This window comes from Orycteropus afer, unplaced genomic scaffold (assembly GCF_000298275.1).
Source record: "Orycteropus afer afer isolate SDZICR_OR568_19922 unplaced genomic scaffold, OryAfe1.0 scaffold00300, whole genome shotgun sequence".
In the NCBI taxonomy this organism is placed as follows: domain Eukaryota; kingdom Metazoa; phylum Chordata; class Mammalia; order Tubulidentata; family Orycteropodidae; genus Orycteropus; species Orycteropus afer.
Window position 1 is genome coordinate 717,465 of NW_006921887.1, and position 24,709 is coordinate 742,173.

At 36.4% G+C, this 24,709-nt stretch overlaps 1 protein-coding gene across 1 annotated transcript in view; it reads right to left on the reverse strand.

Moving 5' to 3' along the window:
* Nucleotides 1–19,482, reverse strand: part of CPLANE1 (ciliogenesis and planar polarity effector 1) — a 231,606-nt gene extending 212,124 nt beyond the window's left edge. The window contains exons 1-13 of the mRNA XM_042782397.1: nt 19,402–19,482; nt 17,055–17,190; nt 16,822–16,941; nt 15,863–16,095; nt 14,512–14,618; nt 8,021–8,177; nt 6,855–6,958; nt 4,505–4,687; nt 3,162–3,411; nt 2,817–2,972; nt 1,880–2,649; nt 1,100–1,308; nt 832–912 (exon numbers count right to left, since the gene is read on the reverse strand). Coding sequence (XP_042638331.1) covers nt 832–912; nt 1,100–1,308; nt 1,880–2,649; nt 2,817–2,972; nt 3,162–3,411; nt 4,505–4,687; nt 6,855–6,958; nt 8,021–8,177; nt 14,512–14,618; nt 15,863–16,095; nt 16,822–16,941; nt 17,055–17,190; nt 19,402–19,482 — 2,587 coding nt within the window. The remainder of the gene's footprint in view (nt 1–831; nt 913–1,099; nt 1,309–1,879; nt 2,650–2,816; nt 2,973–3,161; nt 3,412–4,504; nt 4,688–6,854; nt 6,959–8,020; nt 8,178–14,511; nt 14,619–15,862; nt 16,096–16,821; nt 16,942–17,054; nt 17,191–19,401) is intronic.
* Nucleotides 19,483–24,709: the final 5,227 nt, after the last annotated feature.

The following is a 24,709-nucleotide window of genomic DNA, read 5'->3' on the forward strand; positions in this document are numbered from 1 at the left end:
TGGCACTCTAACCATACAACATAATGAAAAAAAGTGCTAGTTGTTCATACAGTCTCTCTCTCCTCCAGAATGTGGACAACTTGATAGAAAAGCTGTTTTATTTCAGTTATCCTCCATGCCTGATACAGATCTGCACAGAAGGGACTCAATAAATACCAATTAAACAGATAAATGAATAAAACACATTAAGCCACAAGAGTCAGAAAATAAATTTAATAACTGACCTTATGTGACATGTACAAGCTGTAGCCAGGGCTAATTCCAAGCTCACCTGTTAGAACCTCTATCATCTCAGCCCCACTCTCAGTACTATATCATAAATGCTATCAGCAGTTTCTAGAAGCCACAGAGCCTCATGCAAAAATTCCATAAAGCCCATATTTAATGCAACAGCAAGTCCAACTCAAGGAAATTCTTAAATTTGAACGACTTAAGGGCAGAAGGCCTCAGCCACGTTTCTCTAAGTCTCTAAGAATGTAGTAAAATATACGATCTGTACTTTCCCATTTAGACATTTGCAGTCCCTCTGAAGGACAAAAATATCATTTTACTTATGATCTTAATCTCATTTTTTCCCTATCAACAACCAAGCACAGGTTCCATCACTAACTGAAAAAAGGACATCTATCTATCTATAGATAACTGAAACAATTCTTGGTGATACAAACTCCAAGAATAATTTTAAATATTTTGAACGGTCAAGGTGCCAACGATATTAATTTCATGTAAGCATGAGTACACTGAAATCTGAAATTATTTTTAAGCTCTGTAGCCAGCTAAAATAAGTTCCTACCAATATTATGGCAAGGGATTTTTATAACACAACCTTACCTTTCTCTAGAGTTTCTTGTAGAGCTTTCTTCCACAGTTGAACAGATTTTTCATATGATCCTAATAGAAAATATTCTTCACCTAAAAAGTTTTTAACTGTTAGTTATAGTTAATTATATAACGTTATAAAAATTTACTTTGTTCTCAAGTACATACTTCTCAGTCAGAAATTATTTTGAAAAACAATTAATTACAATTTAATAAAATCAAAGTTCAGCTAACTATAGTGTTGGTTCATGGAGTTAGAAATTATTTATAAAATACTGACCATTTATAGATTTAAGTTCTAAGGTTTGGTTCAAGTGATCTCCAGCAGCCTGTAAGTTGGCCTGTATATGACACAGCAGGGACTTGACAGTAGATGCTTCATGTGCCATCTTTTCAGTTAACTGTCTGTCACCTTTAGGAGCTCTTCGACTTAACTGTGCTTGATAACATAACGTTTTTTTGTACAATACTCTCCAGAGAGCAATCAATCTGCACACAAAATTATGTCATCATCAAAAACAAATTTCAGACTAAGGGCAAGATTGAGAATAGCCCCCTTCTTAGTATTTTTTTTCCCTGCGTCTTCACTGACATAATAACATACACACAAACTGATCTGTGTTATATATAAGGTAAAGTCCAGTGATTAAAAAAATGTACAACATGTATTTAAAAATTCTTCATAAATGTTTTATGTACCTGTGTTCATCTTCCTACAGTAAGTGTAAACCAAAATATTAACAATATCATGGTTGCCCAATACTAAAATTATGTGTTGCATATAAATAAGCAAACAATATTTTAATTTATCAAGTTAGTATAAAATATGTTTATATGCTATAAAATCTATAATGCTGAGTACTAATGGATACAGGGTTTCCTTTGAGGCAATGAAAATATTCTAGAATTAGACAATGGTAATGGTGACAGCACTACCTTGTAAATGTACTAAAAAGCATTTGGAAATGGTGAATTTTATGGTATCTTAATTATATCTCAATTTTTAAAAATTAAAGATATTATGTTTATGATATCATAATATTTAAGAAAGTAATGATACCTGTGGCCTGGCTGTTGAACAAGATTTACATCTTGAGGACACATCTTCAAAGATGAACTCCAAGACCATTTTGCCTGAGAACCATAGCTTTGAAACATTTGAAAAATAGGTACCACCAATGAGTCTTGAGCTGCTGTTCTACTTCCATCAGTTGATGTAGAAATTATTTCAGGCTGAAGATTATATATGCCATTTAAATTAGAAGCCACCATTTTAAGTAAATAAAAACAGGCTAAAAGCTTCTCTGAGAATAACTGCTCCTTATGTTGTTGAATCAGCAAAAGTTTTATAGTATATGAGGTTAGCTTTACCAAATGTCCCAAATCTTGCTTGTATCTCATGTCCCAATACTGGATTGATAAACACTGATTAAAAAGTTGAAAGATACAAAGCAACCATGCATTATTTCTTGGACTCTTATCTAAAGAAATACCAAGTTTAGGGAAAGGACATTTTACAAACTGAAGAATGTAAAAAAAATGAGTGATACAAACTACTGTGTAATTTAACATTATATTTTTTTCCATCACATTTTTTGAAATTCCTATATTCCATGCTGCTAGGAGATTTCTCTGGATAGAATGCAGTTCTGTAATGGTTCTGTCTGTCTCTTCAGTGTCATCCTTTGCATGTATCGTATCAAACATAGATGCAAATTCCAATCTTCCCTGTTTAACATTACTAAATATTGGATCATTTTTTTGGTTCCAGAAAGGGAGTAAATTGTTTGGAAAGTGTTTGCCTTCATTAGTTTCTTCTGCTTCAATATCCTAAAATATGAGGGAAAAATTATATTTAATAAATGTAGCATCTTATAATAGAATTTGATGTTTTCACATTTTCTTCCCTTTAACAAGAGATAAACAAAATCTGTTTCTTGGAATAAAACTAATACATAATTGTGGTTCAAAGTAAACATAGCATTGCTACTATATACTTGCAAATCTCCTGTTCTGTCAGTTAACTCCAGTGTTTCTTCTGCCTGCAAGAATTTGGGGACTCCTGAATCAGCTGAATTTTCATTTTCTTGGTGTTTTAACAGACTAGACCTGAGGGAATCCAGTGATCGCAAGTTCAGCCCTTTGCCTTTGGGCTGTAGGAGAGAAGGCAAAAGATTTCCAAGGTTAAAATTTTATTAATAATTTTATGACAAGAAATTAAAAATCTTATAAGCAACTGTGTACCATCCAAGGACTTTATTATCAGTATAGTTTTATTTTTAAAAGGATAAGATGCCAACTTTTAAAAGTTATTTCTCAATGATACCAAAAAAGTACCATACCTTAGATAATACTACACTCTGGTATGTTTTCTCAAGCCGCTGGGTTGAATCAAGTAGAAGTGATCTCATGAGCACTGATGGAGACAGGTTATCAAGAAATCGCAGGGTTGTGATCATATATCCATCAGAAATAATGAGGTACGGTAAACGGGAGTGTGCTCTGACCGAAAACCTCTGTCTCATAGGATCACTATCAGAAGCTGATGAATCTACAGAATCATTTGAATCTTGAAATGTAAACTTTTGTGGTCTAGCAAAGAAATACCGAAATTCAATAATCAGTAAGAGAAAAAAAAACCTTAAACATCTTATTATTCCAAAGATAATTAAGAAGTAAAATAACATTAAAAGTATCAGAATAATGACAAAGCAAGCAAATGAAAGAAAAAGAAAAGCAGTTTGTTTTCTTTTTTGTTTTTTGGGGTGTTTTGTTTTGTGTTTTTTTTCCAGTTTTTTCCATCAAGTCAACTTCAACTCATGGTGACCCCAAGAATGTCGAAGCAGAACTGTATAGTCCCCAGGGTTTTTAGTGACCGACTTTCTCAGAAATAGGTCACTAGGACTTTCTTCCAAGGACTCAACCCTCCAACCTTTCAGTTAGCAGCTGAATACATTAAACATTTGCACTACCCAGAGACTCCTAAATCTCGGTGAGGAAAACATAATATAACTGATTAAAGCATTCATAGCTTTATGTGGGCTCTTTAATTATTTTCCTGAATTATGGCATTTACTCTACTGTCTTTAATTTATATATAAAATATTCCAGAAAAGAATAATTTACCCAAAATCACATAGCTAATAAACAGAAGAACTAAGATTTGAATCTTGATCTGCCTGATTTCAAAGCCAAACGGCTATTCTATCTCATAACTAAGTTAAAATGTGGCTAAATTCTAGTCATCTATCCATTTTTAACAATTTTTCCTCTTCAGGAAAAAAGTAGATAAATCCATGTGCTGAACTAAGTTTGAGATTAATTTATCTAAGTGTTATTGTTTTACAACAATAAATGCCATATATTTTTATTATGAGTCAGAATCAACTAGACAGCAACAGGCATTTTTTAAATTAAGCTTTGTACCAAAGTAGGTAAATTTTCTAGTGCTACTGATTTAATTAATTTATACTTACAGTCACAATGTCAAATTTTCAGCAGGATTAAGCCACAAAAAGAAATAGAAGAGAACTATAAATAAGAAACAGATAATGAGATGACAGACTCAAAGTAAGAATAACTTGAAAGAGGAAATTATAAAAAAAAAAAAAAGCACAGTGAAAGTAATATCAAAAAAGAAAAGTTCTACAAACAAATTAAAACAATTCAAATTCAAATGTCTCACCTATAAGTTATTAGTGGATGAAGAGGAATAAATTCTGCTGGCCCAAATTCTATAGAGCAACCAAATGTAATTAATGTTACCAATTCGCCCTGGCATGTCAATAAAACCAGGGAGCCACGTTTTAACATGCAAGTCAGAAAAAGATTATCATGCGTCCAGCTGATATCACCTACCCAATAGGATCTAGAAAAAGCAAGAAACAACATGTCAATAAATGACTCTCTACCATTCCTTGACAATTTATAATGGGCTGTACCAAGCAAGGATGAGACTTTTTTTTTTTTTAATTTTTATGTGATTTGGGTGGGTGAAAGTTTACATAGCAATTCATTCACATTTTGTTGCATGACATTGACTGCAATTCCCCACAATGTAACAACTCCCTTCCCACTTCCTCCTCGTAGTTAGTTACCTCTTCCCTGTGTGCTTCTTTCCTAAGCATTCCTGCACTCTAAACTTACCTCCCTGTGCAAATATTGCCTTTCTTTTCTCCAATGATTGATAGTACTAAGGAGTGTATCTATCTGATGTAGATGTTCACCCCATATGCCTGTCCATTGTTTGGCTGGAAGCCACAGGAGTGAGTTCAGTTTGAGACCTGAAGGGTAATTTGGGGCCCTAGTCTCGGGGGTCTTACCAGCCTCTAGCAGAGTAGTAAAGCTGGTCTTTTTTATGATTTTGAGTTTTGTTCCACATTGTTCCCCTATTCTAAAATATAAGACTTAAAAAAAAAAAAAAATGGGTATTAGGCAATCACAACAGCTATTTCATGAATTTTACTTCTTAATAGAAAGGTCTGACTTGACGGCATATAACAATAACAACAACACAATAGAAAGGTAAGAAAAAGACGTTTGTTCTACTCCACACAATACACCAATTTGAAATTTACCTGGATTCAAAATCAACTCATAAAATGAAAATTCTCCTTAAAAGAGTGTAGCTTTTTAGGCACTCATATTTTAATTAAAACAAATTTTACTCCAACTGGAGTCCACAATCTAGACCTATTGATAGGCGTCAAGTCCAATGCTACAGCTTGCTAGGGTTTTACCCTCTGCCCAAGCTGCCACTGTTACTATTCCCTATTGTTGTTGTTGTTATGTGCCGTCAAGTTGGCCCCGACTCATAGCGACCCCTCCTTGGGTTTCCGAGGCAGTATCACTGCGGAAGTAGATTGCCCCATCTTCCTTCCGAGGAGCGGCTGATGGGTTTGAACTGCCAGCCTTCTGGTTAGCAGTCAAGTGCCTTAGGCACTATGCTACCAGAGCTCCCTACTATTCCCTAACTATCTGCTAATCCTAATGTTTCATGAAAACAAAAAAATACCTCCTTCTCATGAAAATGATGGATACCCTAATTCAAGCAGACCACTACACCAAGAAGTTTTGAAAAGGGATTTTTGAGGACATAAAGAAAACAAAGAAGCAAGGTTGGATAAACCTTAAAATTTTGGAAATTCAGAGAAAAGCATAGAAAAGTGTTCAGAAAATAAAGCAGGAAGGCTCCAAAAGGAAATTTATTTCTACAGTCCTGCTTATGTCCTGATGGTAGATCACTAGATCACTGTCCATTCAAAGTCATCTCCTACAAGAATGGTTGCACAATTTGAAGAGTATAATCAGTGTCACTAAATTATACATGTAGAAATTATCAAACTGGTATCTGTTCTGTTTGTATATTCTCAACAACAATAAAAATGGCCATCTTCTATGTCACTACTGACCCATATGCAGAGGATGCGAACTTTACTTAAAACACTATACACCCCAAGCTCCCAGAGTAAATAATGGACTTCACAATTCAGGTTTTTCATTTCAGCCTCTCCTATCAATCCTAATATTTCTGTACTCAATCATGATTCCACTCCTCATAAGAATCCATAGAAGAAATGAAAAGAGAAAAGAAAATATGTTCATGTAGCTTCAATTAAGCCAAACCTTCTCTGAAAAGTATTTAAGGCTTTCTTTTATATAAAACAGCTTTTAGATAGAACCTACTCAGCACAAATGCTGAAGGTAAGTTCCATTATCTATCTACATGATGCCTACTGAGTTAGCAGAACTTAAATTTGTTAAAGGAGCTCTGGTGGCACAGTGGTTAGGGCACTTGGCTTCGAACCAAAAGGTCAGCAGTTAGAACCCATTTGAACCCATCAGCTGCTCCAGGAGAGAAAGGTGAGGCAGTCCTCCACTTCCATAAAGATTTATAGCCTTGGAAACCCTAAGGGGCAGTTTTACTCTGTCCTATAGGGTGGCTGTGAATTGGAATTGACTAGATAATAGAGGTTTTAAACTTGTTAAATGATTGGAAAACACAACACTGTTTAGCACTAGAAAAGAGTTCTTACCTGACAAGTGTGGCTGGAACGACAGGATTTTTGTTACTACATCCTTTAAGGCTACCAGAGAGAGTGACAAAATTCAGTGTGTTTACAAATAATACCTGAGTTGCCTAGAAAGCAAAAAGACCATAAAACCTTTAAAATGACTATACTTTACTCATTACACCAGCTCCTACTTAACAACTATCTTGTTATCTGACATTTCCTATTTATGGTAACTTTCAAAAAATTCTCAGGTGGCACCCCTGATGGTCCAGGCCCCACGCGGGGCTATGGCCAGGCCCAGGCCCAGGGTGCACACTGTGGGACACCCTGAACAAAATATTGGAGGCAAAGATCAAACAACACAAGGGATGGTGGTTGATTGGCTGCAGGATGCCTTCTCCTGGTTTGCCCATTACAGTGAGATGATACAAGGTCAGAAGCAGGCAGAGGAAGGCTGGGTAAAGGCCTAAAGGTGCTGGGGAGGTCAGTGGAGGAAGGCAGGAAGGGAGGGAGAGGAAAGAGGGCAGATGGAGTTGGGGCAGATGGAGGACAAGCAGGAGGTGTCCATGCAAGGTGGGCTGAGGCAAGGAGAGGATGAGCAGGGTCCCCACCGAAGGCAGGCAGTGAGAGGCAGTGAGTGGCAGGCAACACCCAACATTCACCAACCCTCACTTCAATTCCTATTGATTCCATGGGGGTGGGGAAGGCGTGGTGGGGAAGGCGTTGTGGGGAAGGGGGGCCCAGCTACACAACATGCATTCTGATCATATAAATTTCAGTTAACGACATGGTCTTTGGAACCTAAGCATGTTGGTAAGTGAGGACTGGGTATACTTACAATTCTGCAGACCTAGAGATATCATGTTATATCAATAAACTATCCAGGGAGTCTTTTCCGACTATGCTTCTCTTTAAGAAATCAGTTACCACTTTGTTGTTCTTTCCCCCTTTCCCTTTATCATCTTTCACTTCTAAAGGTTATTAAAAATATGGAAACTAATTTAAGTAACTTTAAAAACCCACAACGTTAAGTTGGATTAGAAAACATCAATAAAATAGTATTGAGGAAGGAAAAAAATACTATATTCAGTAAAAGGAAAAGAAATCTCAAAATTATTTTTTTTTTTATAAATTAAACTATAAAAACTATTTCTCATAAATTATTAAGAAATGTTACATTTACTGACCTTTGGATCCTTCTGATTAAGAGTTACTGCCAGGGAAAGGCCATCTCTTGAAAAGGCAGAAATTAGAGCTCCTTTTGACTTTACTGGTTCACATTTAGGAATTAGATTACAAAGAAAATAGTCTTCTTGTGCCCAATGAACATGATATTGCAAAGATCTAAGAAAATAATGAAATACATTCATAAAGAAATTAGAGTAAGTCTTCATATTATAGCTCATTACAAAAAAAAATTTTAAAGGTTCACCTAAATTCCAATATGTGCACATATACTGAGAGGGCCTCTGGTGACCATTCAGAGTTTAATTCAGAGCACTAAAGAGGAGTTACCAGTTAGTTAGTTAAACAACCTCAATGTGAGACTTTTAGTAGTAATATCTTCTTCCCTAGCTAACCCCAAATACACTTGCAGATGCACAAATTTCTACACAACAGGAACTATTTTTTACAGAGATTAAAAAGGTGCAGGAGTGGGAACTTTCTGGGGTGGTGGCGACATTCTACAAATATTTAAATTTAATGGTAGTTATACAGATATAGACCAAAGGCCACACAAGTCATGGGATAGCATCAAGGACATCATACATAAAGAAAGCAAAAGGTCAGTAAAGACAGGAAGGGAAGAGAAGATCAAAATGGATGTCAGAAAAGACTCTGAAATTTGCTCTTCAACAGAGAGTAGCTGAAGGGAATAGAAGAAATGATGAATTAAAAGAGCTGAACAGATTTCAAAGGGCAACTCAAGAGGGCAAAGTAAAGTGTAATTATGAAATGTGGAAAGAACTGAAGTTGGAAAATCAAAGAAGAATACACTCAGGATTTCTCAAGCTGAAAGAACTGAAGAAAAAATAAAAGCCTCAAGTTGCAGTACTGAAGGATTCTAAGGACAAATATTGAGCAATGCAGGAAGGATCAAAAGAAAATGGAAGGAATACAGAGAGAAAATGTACAAAAAATAATTGGTCGATGTTCACCCATTTCGGGAGGTAGCATAAAAATTAACTGGTCGATGTTCACCCATTTCAGGAGGTAGCATATGATCAAGAACCAATGGTACTGAAGGAAAAAGTCCAAGCTATAATGAAGGAACTGGTAAAAAGAAAACAAGGTTCAAGGAATTGACAGAATGAATATCCATTGAAATGTTTCAACAAACAAATGCAGCCCTGGAAGTGTTCATTCATTTATGCCAAGAAATGTGGAAGACAGCTACCTGGTCAAGCACTGGAAAAGATCCATATTTGTGCTCATTACAAAGAAAAGTGATCCAACAGAATGAGGAAATTATTAAGCAGTATTATTAATATGACATATGAGTAAAATTTTGCTGAAGATAATTCAAAAATGGTTGCAGTAATGTATCAACAGGGAATAGCTAGAAATTCTACTCGGATTAAGAAGAGGACATGGAGTGAGGGGTATCATTGCTAATGTCACATAGATCTTGGTTGAAAGCATAGAATACCAGAATGATGTTTACCTATGTTTTATTGACTATGCAAAGGCATTCAGCTATGTGGGACATAACAAAATATGGGTAGCACTGCAAAGAAGAGGAATTCCAGACCACTTAACTGTGCTCATGAGGAACCTGGACATAGATCAAGAGGCAGTCATCTGAACACAACAAGACAATACTGCATGGTTTAAAATCAGGGGAAGTATGCATCAGGGCTGTATCCTTTCCCCACACTTATTCAATCTATATGCTGAGCTAATAATCTAAGAAGTTGAACCATATGAAGAAGAATGTGCCATCAGGATTGAAGGAAAACTCATTAACAACCTATGATACGCAGATGACATAATCCTGCCTGCTGAAAGTGAAGACCTGAAGCACTTACTGATGAAGATCAAAGACTACAGCCTTCAGTATTGTGGTGTAATAAATTACCTGGTATGGCTTTTCTAGCCATAAGTCTTTGTAAACTCTGTGGTGGAATTTGCTGTGAGCAACTGAGGAGCTTAGAATTCTGATGTTATAATTGGTTAGTTTGGCCACTCTGCCAGGCTCAAAAGGAGGCCTCCTAGAAGCAGAAGGAGTCTCTCTGACTGCTGGCTGAGAAAGACGTGCTGCTGAGAGAAATATGCTCCTGAGAGACAGGCGCTGCTGAGAAAGAGACACTGAGAGGCACACATTGCTGGGAGAAAGATACCGAGAGACATGTGCTGCTGGGAGAGAGACTATTGGCTGAGAGACGGAGGGCTGACAGAGACTGAGTGTTGTTCCTGAACTTGAACTGCAGCCTGGTGCTTCCCTAATAAAACCCATAATCTGAGAGTTCTGTGTGGCCACTGCAGCAAAATACCAAACCCAGCAGAAAAGAGGTGGGTGCTGCAGGAGAACAGTTGGTGTTGGGATTGGTGAAAGGGTCGGAGGGAGGCAGCATGTCTGGCCTCACAGGGATAGGCCTTGGACTACTGATGGTGATTCTATCTTCCTCTTGTGGGGTTAGAGGAGGTTGGAAGATGCAACCAACTTGCCCCTTTGGCAAGTATGGATTACACTCAACATGAAGAAAACAAAAATCCTCATAACCAGATCAATAAGTAACATTGTGACAAATGGAGAAAAGATTGAAGTTATCAAGGATTTCACAATCAATGCTCATGGAAACAGCAGTCAAAAAATCAAACAATGTACTGCATTGGGTAAATATACTGCAAAAGACCTCTTTAAAGTATTAAAGAGCATATATGTCACTTTGAAGACTAAGGTGCACCTGACCCAAGTCATGGTATTTTTAATAGCCTCAGATGCATGTGAGAGTTGGACAAAGAAAAGGAAGACTACAGAAGAATTGAGGTATTCAAATTACGGTGTTGGTGAAGAATACAGAGTGTATCATGGACTGCTAGTAGAATGAACCAATCTGTTTTGGAGGAAGTACAGCCGGAATGTTCCTTAGAATGAGAATAGCCTGACTTTGTCTCTCACAATTTGGCCATGTTGCCAGAAGGGACCAATCCCTGGAGAAGGATATCAGCATAGGCAAAGTGAAAGGTTAGTCATTAACACACATGATGATATAACCCAGAAACCAACCCAGGTACAGAAGTATCCAAAGAAATAAGCCTACAAGATTGTAAACAGAGAACCAGAGACATCATTTGACAAATGAGAACAACTACAAACCAAAAAGAGGGAAAAAATTGTGTATTTACAGAACTTGTAAATGGTAGGGAAGTCAAGACAACTACAAAATAGAATGGACTGTTCTAAACTTGGGAAGAAAACTATAAATCACAGGGTAACCGCAAAGAAAAATGATAGACCTTCACATCAAAAAAGAGGACCAACATAAATATTCAGCAGAATACTAAAACAGCAACAAAGGAAGTGATAACACGATTCGTAAACCAAACGAGCTCAGCACAGAAAATTCTGTGAAACAAAGAAGTCGACACCATGAAAAAGCACATAACAAAAATGACAGCAACAAATTCGTATTTGCCAAAAATTACATATCTGGGAAGGGACTTATCTCTAAGATTCATACTGGAAGAGTGGATGACCAAACTATAGTACATACACATAATGAAATGCTATGCAGCACTAAAGAATAATGTAGAGTCTGCAAAACACCACATAATATGGATGAACTTGGAGGATATTATGCTGAGTGAAATAAGTCAATCACAGAAGGACAAATACAGTATTAGTTCGTTGTTGTGGAGGGTCAAGGTTTATATATTCAGAGAAACTTTCTTTGTTGGTTGCCAGGGGTGGGAGGGCAGGGGAGGGAACAATGCAAAAAAAAAAAAAATGCATTGACTCATGTCACTTTAGTTTTATGTATTTCACTGTACATAAATTATATTTCAATAAAATGCCTTAAAAAAAAAAAATAGAGGGTTAGTCAAAAAAGGGAAGCCCCTCAATGAGATGGACTGACACAGTGGCTGCAATGATGGGCTCAAGCATTACAACGATTGTGAAGATAGCACAGGACCAGACAGTGTTTCATTGTATTATTCACAGGGTCATTATGAGTCGAAATCAACTTGATGGCACCTAATAACAATAATACAAGGATAGATATGTATGTGTATCAAAACCCATCTGATATATAGTTACAATTTGTTCATTTTTTTTAATGTAAAGTATACCTCAATAAAGTACTGTTAACATAAAAAAATTAATAAGAAAAAAAAAAGTGACCATTATCCTAAATTTTTCTAAGGCACTGTATGCTTTTCATGCATTTTTCCTATATTATTGGGCTTTTTAAAATAAATGAAACGATTTTTAATTAAAAAAAAAAAAAACTTGAATATATAAAAGGTACATTAATCGTTGTACTTCATCCCAGACAGATTTGTTTGTTCTCTGAACAGTCTATGGTATATTTAATATTCTTCACTAACACCATAATTCAAAACCATCAATTCTTATTTGGTCTTCCTTATTCTTTGTCCAGCTTTCACATGCATATGAGGTGGTCAAAAATACCATGTGTCAGAAGCACCTTAGTCTTCAAAGTGACATCATATTTTTTAACACTTTATAAAGGTCATTTGCAGCAGATTTTCCCAATGCAATATATTGTTTGATTTTCTGACTGAAATTTCATTGATTTCCACTATCAGTGCCCATGGAAGCAGCAGTCAAGAACAACCTACTGTGTTGGTAAAATCTGCTGCAAAAGAACTCTTTAAAGTGTTAAAAAGCAAAGATGTCACTTTGGGAAATATGGTGAACCTGACACAAGTCATGGAATTTTTCAACTGCCTCTTATGCATGTGAAAGCTGGAAAATGAATAAGAAAGACTGAAGAAGAATTGATGCCGCTGACTTATGGTGTTGGTGAAGAATACAGAATAAACTATGAACAGCCAGAAAAACAAACAAATCTGTCTTGAAAGAAGTACAGCTAGCATGCTCCTTAGAAACAAGAATGGTAAAACTTTGTTTCATGTATTTTGAACATGTTATCAAGAAGGAGTAGTCCTGGAGAAGGATATCATGCTTGGCCAAGTAGAAGGTTAGCAAAAAAGAGGACGACCCTCAATGAGATGGACTGACAGGGTGGCTACAACAATCGACTCAAAATAGCAATGACTGTGAGGATGGTGTAAGATTGGACAGTGTTTTCTTCCCTTGTACATAGGATTGCTGAGTTAGAACCGACTTGACAGCACCTAGCAACAGTAGTTTCCATGGCCACTCACTGTGGATCCAAGTAAAATGAAATCCTTGACAGCTTTAATATTTTCTTCATTTATCATGATATTGCTTATTGGTCCGGTTGTGAGGATTTCTGTCTTCTTTATGTTGAGGTACAAGCCGTACTTAAGACTGAAGTCTTTGATCTTCATCAAGTTCTCTTCAGCAAGTAAGCAAGACTGTGCCATCTGCATATGGCAGATTGTTAATGAGTCTTCTTCCAACCCAATGCTATATTCTTCTTCATGCAGTCTAGCTTTTCAGATTATTTGTTCAGAATACAGTTTGAATAAGTTTGGTGAAAGGATACAACCCTGACACGTACCCTTCCCAATTGTAAAATATGCAGTATTTTTCTTCTGTTTAAATAAGTGCCTCCTAGACTGTGTACAAGTTTCACATAAGCACAATTAAGTGTTCTAGAATTCTCATTCTTCAAAATGTTATCCATAATTTGTTATGATTCAAACAGCCAAATACCTTGGCATAGCCAATAAAACGCAGGTAAACATCACTCTGGTACTCTCTGCTTCCAGCCAAGATCCATCTGGCATCAGCAATGATATTCCTCATTCTACATCCACTACTGCCTCTGGTTTGAATGTCTGGCAGCTTCCTGTGAATATACTTCTGCAACCATTTTTGAATTATCTTCAACCAAATTATACTGGCATGTGATATTAATGATATTATTTGATAATTTCCACATTTTATTAGATCACCTTTCTTTGGAATGGACACAAATATGTCTATCTTCCAGATGGTTGGCCAGGTAGCTGTCTTCCAAATTTCTTGGCATAGACAAACAAGTGCTGCATCTGTTTGTTGGAACAGTACTACATTTGTTTGTTGGAACATTTCAATTGGAATTCTGTCCATTCCTAAAGATTGATTTCTCACCAATGCCTTCAGTACAGCTTGAGCATCTTTCTTCAATACCATCAGTTCTTGCTCATGTGCTACCTCCTGAAATGCACTGCGATGCCACTGCTCATGTCAGTCCAATGGTGCCTTGCATGGGGCTGTGATGCTAGAAGCTATGTCACGGGTATTACTAATTCGTAACACATTAGCTTCCTTCATATGTTACATGTTGACACACAAGAAGAGAAACAAAACAAAAAGAAGAAAGATTTTCTAGATAAAATATTTCAAAATAAAAGCTTAAGAAACAGAGCAATATTTATGAGAAGAAAGAATCCGTAAAGCTTCAGAAGTTGAAATTCATATGAACAGTTACCAATCTTACTATGTGTATATAGGCCAAAATAGAATAGCGTTTTTAAAAGGAATAAAAGGTTAGAAAGAAGGGAACATTTACCTCACCTTATGGGTGTAAATACATTCTCATGCCACCGAATTGCCAGAAGCGTTAACTTAAGGCATTCCCCAGAATAAAAAGTAAAGGAACATAAGCAGCAATCTCCAAATAACTGTAGATAAATTTAAGATATATTAGTTTAAAATTAATCTGAAAATAAATCAAGATACATAAAACATAAATTCTCATCATGAATAAACTGAAAAACATTGTGACACTGCTTGTATTTTATCTTTAACACTATGCTACATATTACATATCTACTTTTGTGAGCCTGAGGCATGACCCAAATGGGAAATGAGGTTACAGTGTAGTCTCTTACAAAAACACTGCTATTCACTGTGGATATAACTGGAAAGATTCTTATATGTTTATTTTTCTCTTCCTTTATAGTTATTGAAACAATAGCATCACCCCTGGAGGGGAGTAGAGGAAGCAGAAAAACAATAAAACTTCAAAATGGAATTTTTAACTTTAGTGGATGGCTAATAAAATCTTGGTCCACTCACACAAAAAGTGCCAAACAGTTATTTTAATTTTTTTTTTTAAATGACTGAATGAGTTATTTTCTGCAATTAAATGGTTTACTTAATACCACCAATTCTAGCTTGTTAAATTACAAAGTTATTATTTTAAAAACAGGTAAAGAAAAAGGAAATTCTAAGTTCAAATCACTTTTAACAAACATTGTTTTTAAATGTAAGCAAGAAATATAAAAATATCTTTTCCATACAATAATATCACAGTTACTGTGACAATGATGACTACACAAAGCTGTCATTACACACTCTGCTAAGTAACTTCAAAAATGGTGTCTATTTAGAGTCTGAGATCACAGCTGCTCTAACCCCTCTGGTTTGCATTTTACCTCATTTTTTTTCTTTTTTCTCTTTTTTTTTTCCCTGTGTCCTTCCCTCCCATGCACTCCTGCCCTGAGCTATCTCCCTGTGCATAGACTGCCCTTCTATTCTCCCATGATTAATCTCTCCAAGGAGTGTATCTACCTAATATAAATGTTCAGCTCATACGCCTGTCTTGCGTTTGGCTGGAAGCCACAAGAGTGGGTTCAATTCCAGACCTGAATGGCACCTAGAGGCCATAGTCTCAGGGGTTTCACAAGGTTCTATCAGACCAGCAAACCCTGGTCCCTTTTTTTTTTTTTAAAAATGATTTTGAGTTTTTTGCCACGTAGTTCTCCCTCTCTATCCAGGATCTCCTATGTAGATCCCCCACCGGGTGGCTGACTGTGGTAGCTGGACACCATCTAGTTCTTCTGGTCTCACAGTCGTATAGGCTGAGGATCGCATGTACCAGTCACTTGGACTAATTGTTTCCATGCATCTTTGGGTTTTTTACCTCATTTTTTATAAAAACAGCATGCACTACAGCTTCTTTGTCTTCAATGGAAGGCAAAAGAACTGTTTCTTCACGTCTGATCTGGGACCATTGGCCCACCAATGTAGGACTTTTAGAAGATACAATACTCTTAGAATCCAAATACTCCCAAAGAAATATGCATCCAGAAGGCGTTGTAAGCAGAACTCTTTTCCCATTTCCAGATACATAGAAATATAATCTCAAAGAGCTCGCTTGAAAAAAAGAAAAAGTTATTAAATTTTAACATCTGAATTCCTCCCAGAGAGTACATAATTTAATCTATTCCAGGCAGTAAGAAATCCAAATGATGTTACTGCTCAGGATGTTAAAGCTCAAGCTGTCTTCAGTTGCCATCAAGTAGACTCAGCCTCACAGGGTACCCACGTATGCAGGGTAGAACTGCTCTGCAGAGCTTTCAAGACTTGTGACCTTTTAGAAGCAGATTCCCAGGCTTGTCTTCCAAGGTACCTCTGGTGGGTTCAAACCTCCAACCTTTCAGCTAGTAGTCGAAAGCTTAACTGTTTGTACCACCCACAGACTCCATAAAACTAAGGTGCAGGTAATAAATTAAAAGTACAACTAATAGTAACTTTTATGACGTACTTAATAGGTGATATTAAGAACATATTATTAAACAGGTATGTTAGGCATGCCAGACTTTGGCAAAATGAATCTGGGTATCACAGACAAACATTACCAAATAATATTATACATATTTATACATATACAAAATATATACATATATAAAGAACACATATACATGTATGTATATATTTTTCAATATATACAATATACCTATTGTGATAGGTATATTGTATATATTAATACTATAATAGTATACTAGAAATATATTTTTAGATAGTAACAGGAAAATGTTTCATCTTCTTTTCCTCCCATTTATCACAAAAAACTAATTTAAACAAATAAAATATTCCCACCTACTGCAGCTTTAATTATTTCCTTCAGCTCTTTAGCTGCTTGCATAGTTTTCAAACAATCTTGATCTTTGTTCCAAAGAAAAAGTTCTCCTGTAGTGAGTACCCCAGCCAGCCAGGCATCTGTTTCCCAAAAAAGAAATGTAATATTCAATGTAATACTTCCCTTAATCTATAACCTAAATTATTAAAAAATGTAGTTATCTAGACTTTTTAAAATATCAGCATTACTTAACCATTACTGGATGTTGTTAGGACAATAACATCCTTCAACAAAGGCTGCAGAATAGGAATTTTCTTCTTTGTCCTTCCTGATAGTAAATTGATTTCATTTATGAATTTATCATCCAAAAGAAAAACAGATTCATTTTCCTAAGAGAAGAAGTATATGAAGGACTTAAGAAGTGCCAGAAACCAAGTCAATTTACTCTCTCATCTAAAGAAATTATCCTAGAAAGTAAACAAAGTTACACCATTTAAAATTAAACATTTGTACCATAAAATGAACATTAGGACTGATACCCTAAAAGAACCTGAAGATTTTTCAATCTATTTAAAATATCTCTTATTGAAATTACTAGGCAAAAGGACATAACAGTTACATTTAAATATCTTTGAAGTTCAAAGTTATAGTTGTGGTGTTGTTATATGCCGTCGAGTCAGACACCACTCATAGCGACCCCTCCATGGGAGCATCACTATGGAAGTAGGTTGCCCAACCTTCCTTTCAAGGAGTGGCTGGTGGGTTTGAACCACCGGCCTTTTGGTTAGCAGTCAAGTGCCTCAGACACTATGATACCAGAGCTCCCAAAGTTATAGTAATATATTGGAATTCTGCTAGCCAAAAACTTGGCTGTCTGCTACTTAACCTTTCATTTTTAATAGTTGTATGGGCAACTTTTAGGAGTTCTGGTGGTGTAGTGCCTAAGGCATTTGACTGCTAACCAGAAGGCTGGTGGCTTAAACCCACCAGTTACTCCTCGGAAAGAAGACTGTACAATCTACTTCCATAGAGATACTGCCTAGGAAACCCAAGGAGGGGTCGCTATGAGTGGGATCCTAATCGATGGCAGTGAGTTATGGGAAAGTTTTAAATTATACAGTTATATTAAAACAAATATGGCTTCTGAGATTTATAAGGCTGACTCTGATTATTTTTCATTATCTAGCAAAATATGGTGCTTTTTAATTAACCTGGTTTTCATATATTCTAGGGCAGTGATTTTTAAAGTACAGTCACTGAACCAACAGCATCAGCAACACCAGAGCATATTTTAGAAATTCAAATTCTTCAATCCCACCTCAGATCAAGTGAATCAGAAACTTTGGGAGTACAGCCTAGCAATCTGTGTTTTATTAACAAGTTCTCCAAAGGATTCTCATGTATCTTAAAGTTTAAGAACCACCCTAGGCCTGGTGGAACCACTGAGACTATGGTCCCTAGCTAGCCTTCAGGTCTAGAATTGAACCCACACCTGTGGTTTCCAGCCAAACAAAAGACAAGGCATATGAGTTGAACATGTACCTGAGGTACAAATACTCCTTGGAGAGAACAATCATGGGGGAAAGAAGAGCTGTTTATGTACAGGGAGACAATTCAGGGGACAGGAGTGCATTGAGGGATGGACACAGGGAAGAGGTAACTATTGGGAGGCAGTGGGAGGGGAGCTGTTGCACTGGGGTAAATTGTAGTCAATGTCATTAGACAATGTGTGTGTGAACTGCTGTATAGAAAGTGAATTTGCTCTGTAAACTTTTACCCAAATCACACACACACAAAAAAGAACCACCCTAAGAGTATGGGTTTTTTAGGGGTTCTAGGAGAAGTGAGGGAGCTCTGGTGGCACAGTGCCTAAGGCATTTGACTGCTAACCAGAAGGCTGGTGGTTCACACCCACCAGCCACTCCTCGAAAGGAAGATTGGGCAATCTACTTCCATAGTGATACCACCTCAGAAACCCAGGGAAGGATCGCTATGAGTTGGGACCAACTGGATGGCAGTGAAGTGAGGTTAAGAGAAGTGAACAAACAGTGTAATTTCTCATAGGAAATTTGACACTATTTCTTTTATAATTTTAATAATCTTATTAATTCTAAAAGGATCTTAGTGACTTTCCCTGAAGTGAATCTTTCCCATTAATTTCAATGGTATTCCTAGATTGTTAATGTATTATGTCCCCTTGCTTCCATTCTAAGTGATACCTTATGGCTCACACATAGAAATCACAATGGGAGTAAACACTCAATTGACTGTTCTGGAAAAGGAGAGATAAGGTGAGCAAATATTCCCTTTCAACATATACCATCTCAGCCTACTTAAAAATGTGAAAACAAAGTTTTTGAAAGTTAAACTCTCTTTTAAACAGACCACTGAACTTTCTGGAAAAACATATTCACTATAATAAAAACAAAACACACACACACACACACACACCCCCAAAAAAAAGCCCTGTTCAGTAAGCAGATGATGATTCTAAAGATACTTTCTTTCTTTAAGGCCATATTACATTCTTAAATCTTAGAGGCAAAACACACATTCAACACATATGAAAACTGGTATTACATGAATAAAGAAAATCCTACCTGTCCCAACCAAGTGATTCGTGGCCAGGGTTTTTTCTGCTTGATACTTGTTGATGTCAAAACTTCTAATCTTATCTCCATGCTTGTCAAGACTATGGACAATCAATTCAGTAAATAGCATTCACAAGATACTGTAAATAATAATAATTAATAGCCCATAATATTTACTGATTATAACTTAGAATTTTTGTAAACTTTTAGTATATTACGTTTTCATCAACTTGTTAACTTTGTTTTTAAGGTACGAGAATAACAATGCATGCGATACTTCATATTATACATTGAATAGTCAGGCAAAATGTACTTGCTTTCTTGACAAGTTATTTCTTAAAATACCAGGATAAGTATGAACTAGGTTAGGATTCTGACAATAAAGTTTCTATATGGCTTTCTTTTCTCAGATTGTATTTTCCAAAGATGGCCACAGCAGTGTTTTTACCAAAAAGGGACACAACAATGTCTCCTATCCTGTATGTTCTTCCTACAGGTGTGGTCTATGCTAAAATTCTATGCCAAGAAGAACTGTGACTTGTAATTTTGCCAAGACTTGTGACTAAAGAGAATTAAAAAAACATTTTAAACATACCAAGATAACAGAATCAACCAAACCTGGAGTGTGAGATATTCTACAGGATACAAAATGCAAGTTTTGTCAATAAATAAAAGTCATTTTAAAAAATGAATGCAGGGAATTGTTAAATTGGTAAGAAATATAACAACCAAATGCAATATTCAGAGACTTTTGGACTTTGATTCAAATAAACCAGTTGTGAAAAAATATTCAGCATATACGAATCAGCAATTTCAATTCCAAGTCTATACCCAGGAAAATGAAAGCAAGAATACAAACAGAAACTTGCATACCAATGTTTGGTGCAGCATATTTCACAAATGCTAGAATACAAAAAGGAGCTCTGGTAGCATAGTGCCTAAGGCACTTGACTGCTAACCAGAAGGTTGGCAGTTCAAACTCACCAGCCACTCCTCAGAAGGAAGGTTGGGCAATCTACTTCCGTAGTGATACTGCCTTGGCAACCAAGGAGGGGTCAGCTATGAGTCAGGGCCAACTCGATGGCACATAACAGTAACAGTATACAAAAACAACGGAAATGTCCATTAACAGATGAATGGATAAACAAAATGTGGTATATACATACAATGGAATACTACTTAACCATAAAAATAAATGATATCCTGATGAATACCACAACACAGATGAACTTTTAAAACATTATGCTGAGTGTAACACACTACACAAAAACATTGTTCTACATCCTACTTTGGTGAGTAGTGACTGGGGTCTTAAAAGCTTGCAAGATGCCAGCTAGATGCAACAATGGTTCTCTCTTCATCCAGAGCAAAGAAGAATGAAGAAAACTAAAGATGCATGGAAACAATTACTCCAAGGGACTGGCAGACCATGTGATCCTCAGCCTATAAGACCTTGAGACCAAAAGAACAAGATGGTACCAGGCCACCACTGTCAATCACTCAGAGGGGGATCGGTGTAGGAGATCCTAGATAGTTAGAAAACAATGTGGAACAAAACTCAAAATCATTAAAAAAAATAAGAAAAGAAAGAAAGAAAGAGACCAAGTTTTCTGGTCTGATGGAGCCTGGTAGAACCCTTAAGACTATGGCCCCTAGTTACCCTCTAGGTCTGGAACTGAACTCACTTCCGTGCCTTCCAGTCAAACAACAGACAGGCATATGGGCCAAACATTTACATCAGGTAGATACACTCCTTGGAGTGATCAATCATGGCAGAACAGGGAGACAGCTCCGGGACGGGCGTACATGGTAGAGAAGGACACAGAGAAGAGGTAGTAACTAAGGGGAGGAAGTGGGAAGAGAGCTCTGTTTTCCCCTTCCATTGTAGGGAATCACAGTCACTGTCATGATACAAAATGTGTATGAACTGCTATACAAAAAATGAATTTGCTTTGTAAACTTTCATCCAAATCACAATAAAAATTTAAAAAAACAAAACAAAACAAAGTATTATGCTGAGTGAAATATCCACTGCCACTGAGTCAATTCCAACTCATAAAGATCCTATAGGACAAAGCAGAACTGCCTCCCAGGGATTCCAAGGCTATAAATCTTTACAAAAGCAGATTGCCTCCCAATGCTCTAACCACAGCCCAACCAGACAGAGCTCCTGAGTGAAATAAGTAACAAAAGGACAAATATCATATGATCTATATGATCTCACTTTTATGAAATAAGTAAATATACAGAAACCAAAGGAACTCTAGTGGTGTAAGGCATTTAGCTGCTAACCAGAAGGTCAGCGGTTCAAACCCATCAGCTACTCCACGGGGGAAAGATGAGGCAATCTACTTCCATAAAGATTTACAGCCTTGGAAACTCAATTAGGGTCACTATGAGTCGGAATCAACTCCATGGCAGTGGGTTTGGTTTTAGTTTTAAAGAAACCAAAGACTGTAAGTGGCTACCTGGGGCAGGAAAGGGAGAGTTTGTGCTTAGAAGGCACTGAGTTTTATGTTAATGGTCGCAGAATAACTTGGAAAAGGATAGTGATATAGGCTGTATAATATGAAGAATATAATCAATGTCATTGAAACATATATGCAGAAATTGTTGAATTGGCAAATGTTTTGTTGTGTATATTTTCACAACAATTACAAATAAAAGATAGTCATCAGCTGCCAAAAAGAATGAGGAAGATCTCTATGAACTGTGATTTCTAGGATATATTATTAAGTGGAAAAAGTGAAATGCAAAAGGGTATATAGATTGTATGCTACCTTTTGTGTAAATAATAGAAATACAGGAAAATGAAAAGTTAACACAATAAAGTAACTACTAGAGGTGTTGTTGTTATGTGCCATCGAGTCAGACCCGACTCATAGCGACCTCTCCTTGGGTTTCCGAGGCAGTATCACTACGGAAGTAGATTGCCCCATCTTTCTTCCGAGGAGTGACTGGTGGGTTTGAACCACCAGCCTTCTGGTTAGCAGTCGAATGCTTTAGGCACTATGCTACCAGAGCCCCTAACTACTAGAGGTAGGGCAAACAAAATGGAAAGGCTAAGGAAGGAGTGGTACTTCTGAGTATACTTTTTTGTGTAGTTTTACTTTCGGAAGCATGTTAATAAAATCAACAAAAAATGGGCAAGGGGGGCAAACCTAAAATCAGTACAAAGCGGAGCAAAGAAACTCAACCGTATTTCAAGTGAATGAAATACCCATTGAAGATTAAAATGAAGGGAAAAAGAGTAATCCAAGTAACTTTTAAACAGTAATTTTAACTATATATTATCAGTCTGAAGATAAATAGAACTATAAACAAATCTCAAACTCTTCTTAGTAATTTTGTTTTCTGTAGGAATATGGGTATAGAATTCTAAAGTTATTTTGTATTTATTGTAGGATTGTGCAAATAAATATATATACTGATGTTGATGGAAGTCAGTGATTTCAGTGTGGAAGAAAAGGAATACAATTATAAAATAGGGAAAAGGAAGAACCACAGGGGGTTGGATCAGAATTAGAAGCATCAGTACAAAACTCATGATTTCTAGGTGTGGCCACTACAAGGGCCTAAAAGCAGTAGCAATGAATATCCTGGCACTCAGATCTTGGTTTCTAAATACCATTCCTCTCTAAGAGGAATCAAGATTCCTTGGAAAACCAACTGATTTCAGGACAGGGATAGGAAAGGAACCAGATGGACCTGGAACATTTTGTTCCAAAGGAAATAAATAATGGGGAACATAGTCTCTAAGTATCCCCCACAAATTATTTAGTATTTAAAAAAACAACAACTATACATTAGAGAAAAGGGATAAGAACTTAAACAATATTGAGCAGAAATCACACTTTTCTTGATATGATAGCCTGAAAAAGAGAAAACATTACTTACATACTACTCCAGCCACGAAATGCAAACCTTCAGTCTATTCAGGAGAAAACAAATCCAAATTGAGGAAACTTCTACAACATAATGGGCCACTGCTCCTTAAAACTGTCAATGTTATAGAAACAAAGGTTCAGGAGTTGTTCCAGATTAAAGATTAATGAAAAAAGATAACTAAAGGCAATATAATATCCTGATATATGTATCCTGTACTAGAAAATTTGCCATAAAGAGTATTACTGGGATAATTGATAAAATTGGAATATGGACAATATATAGATAATGTATCAATGCCAATTTCCTGAATTTGGTAACTACTGTAGGAAATGTTGTACATGATGCACAATCTATTCTTAAATAATTCAGAATAAATGTATGTGTGTGTGACTATGTGTGTATGTAGGTAAAGAGAAAGATAAAGCAAACTGGCCAAAACACAAACCATTGGTCAATATAGGTAAACTTTATAGTTGTTGTTGTTATGTGCCGTGGAGTCAAATCCGACTCATAGTGACACCTCCTTGGGTTTCCGAGGCAGTATCACTACGGAAGTAGGATTGCCCAACCTTCCTCCTGAGGAGTGGCTGGTGGGTTTGAACCACCAGCCGTCTGGTTAGCAGGCAAGTGTCTTAGCCACTATGCTACCAGAGTATTATTCTTGCAACTTCTCAGCAAACTTGAAATCACTGCAAAACTTAAAAAAGACAATCAGGGAAAACTGAACATGACTGGGTATTAGAAGATATTAATAAATTAATGTTAACTTTTGTGTTACGCAGTAATTCTATTATGTTTGTATTTTAAGGGGGAAAAAAATGAGTCCTTATCTATCTAAGACATGAATATACCCAAGAATTTACAGATGAAATAATAGGATGCCAGGGATTCGTTTCTAAATACTCCAGATGAGAAAGTTTTGTAGCTAAAATGTAAAGGCTGAAAAAACAGCTAACCTTCTTTAGATTTCAAGATTGAGTCCTACAAAATTTGCTGATGAATGGTCTTTATAATTTCTAGGTCTGGCTATTACAAGGGCTAAAAGCAGTAGCAAAAGAGGTGTTTGAAAAACACCTCCTCTGTTGTGTAGCAAAAGATTATTCTGCCACATACCGCTGGCTCTCAAAACACTAATGGTACTTATGGATAATAAACATCAGAAACCAAGTAAAATTACTTCATAGAAGAAAAGGAAATAATCTGAAAAAAAAAGCTCAATCATTTTTATAAAATATGTTAGGGGGAGTAATGTTAAGTCTATGGGGGGGGGGAGTAGCTTTATGTAAAGCATATTGGCAAATGCAATTTCAAGAGGATAATCCAAGTTGTTCTGTGGCTACACCATCACCCATCACCGACCAGTCTAAGAAATTTGTCCATTCTTTGGTGATCAATTTACCAGTAAAATCAAACACAGGACTTGCACCAT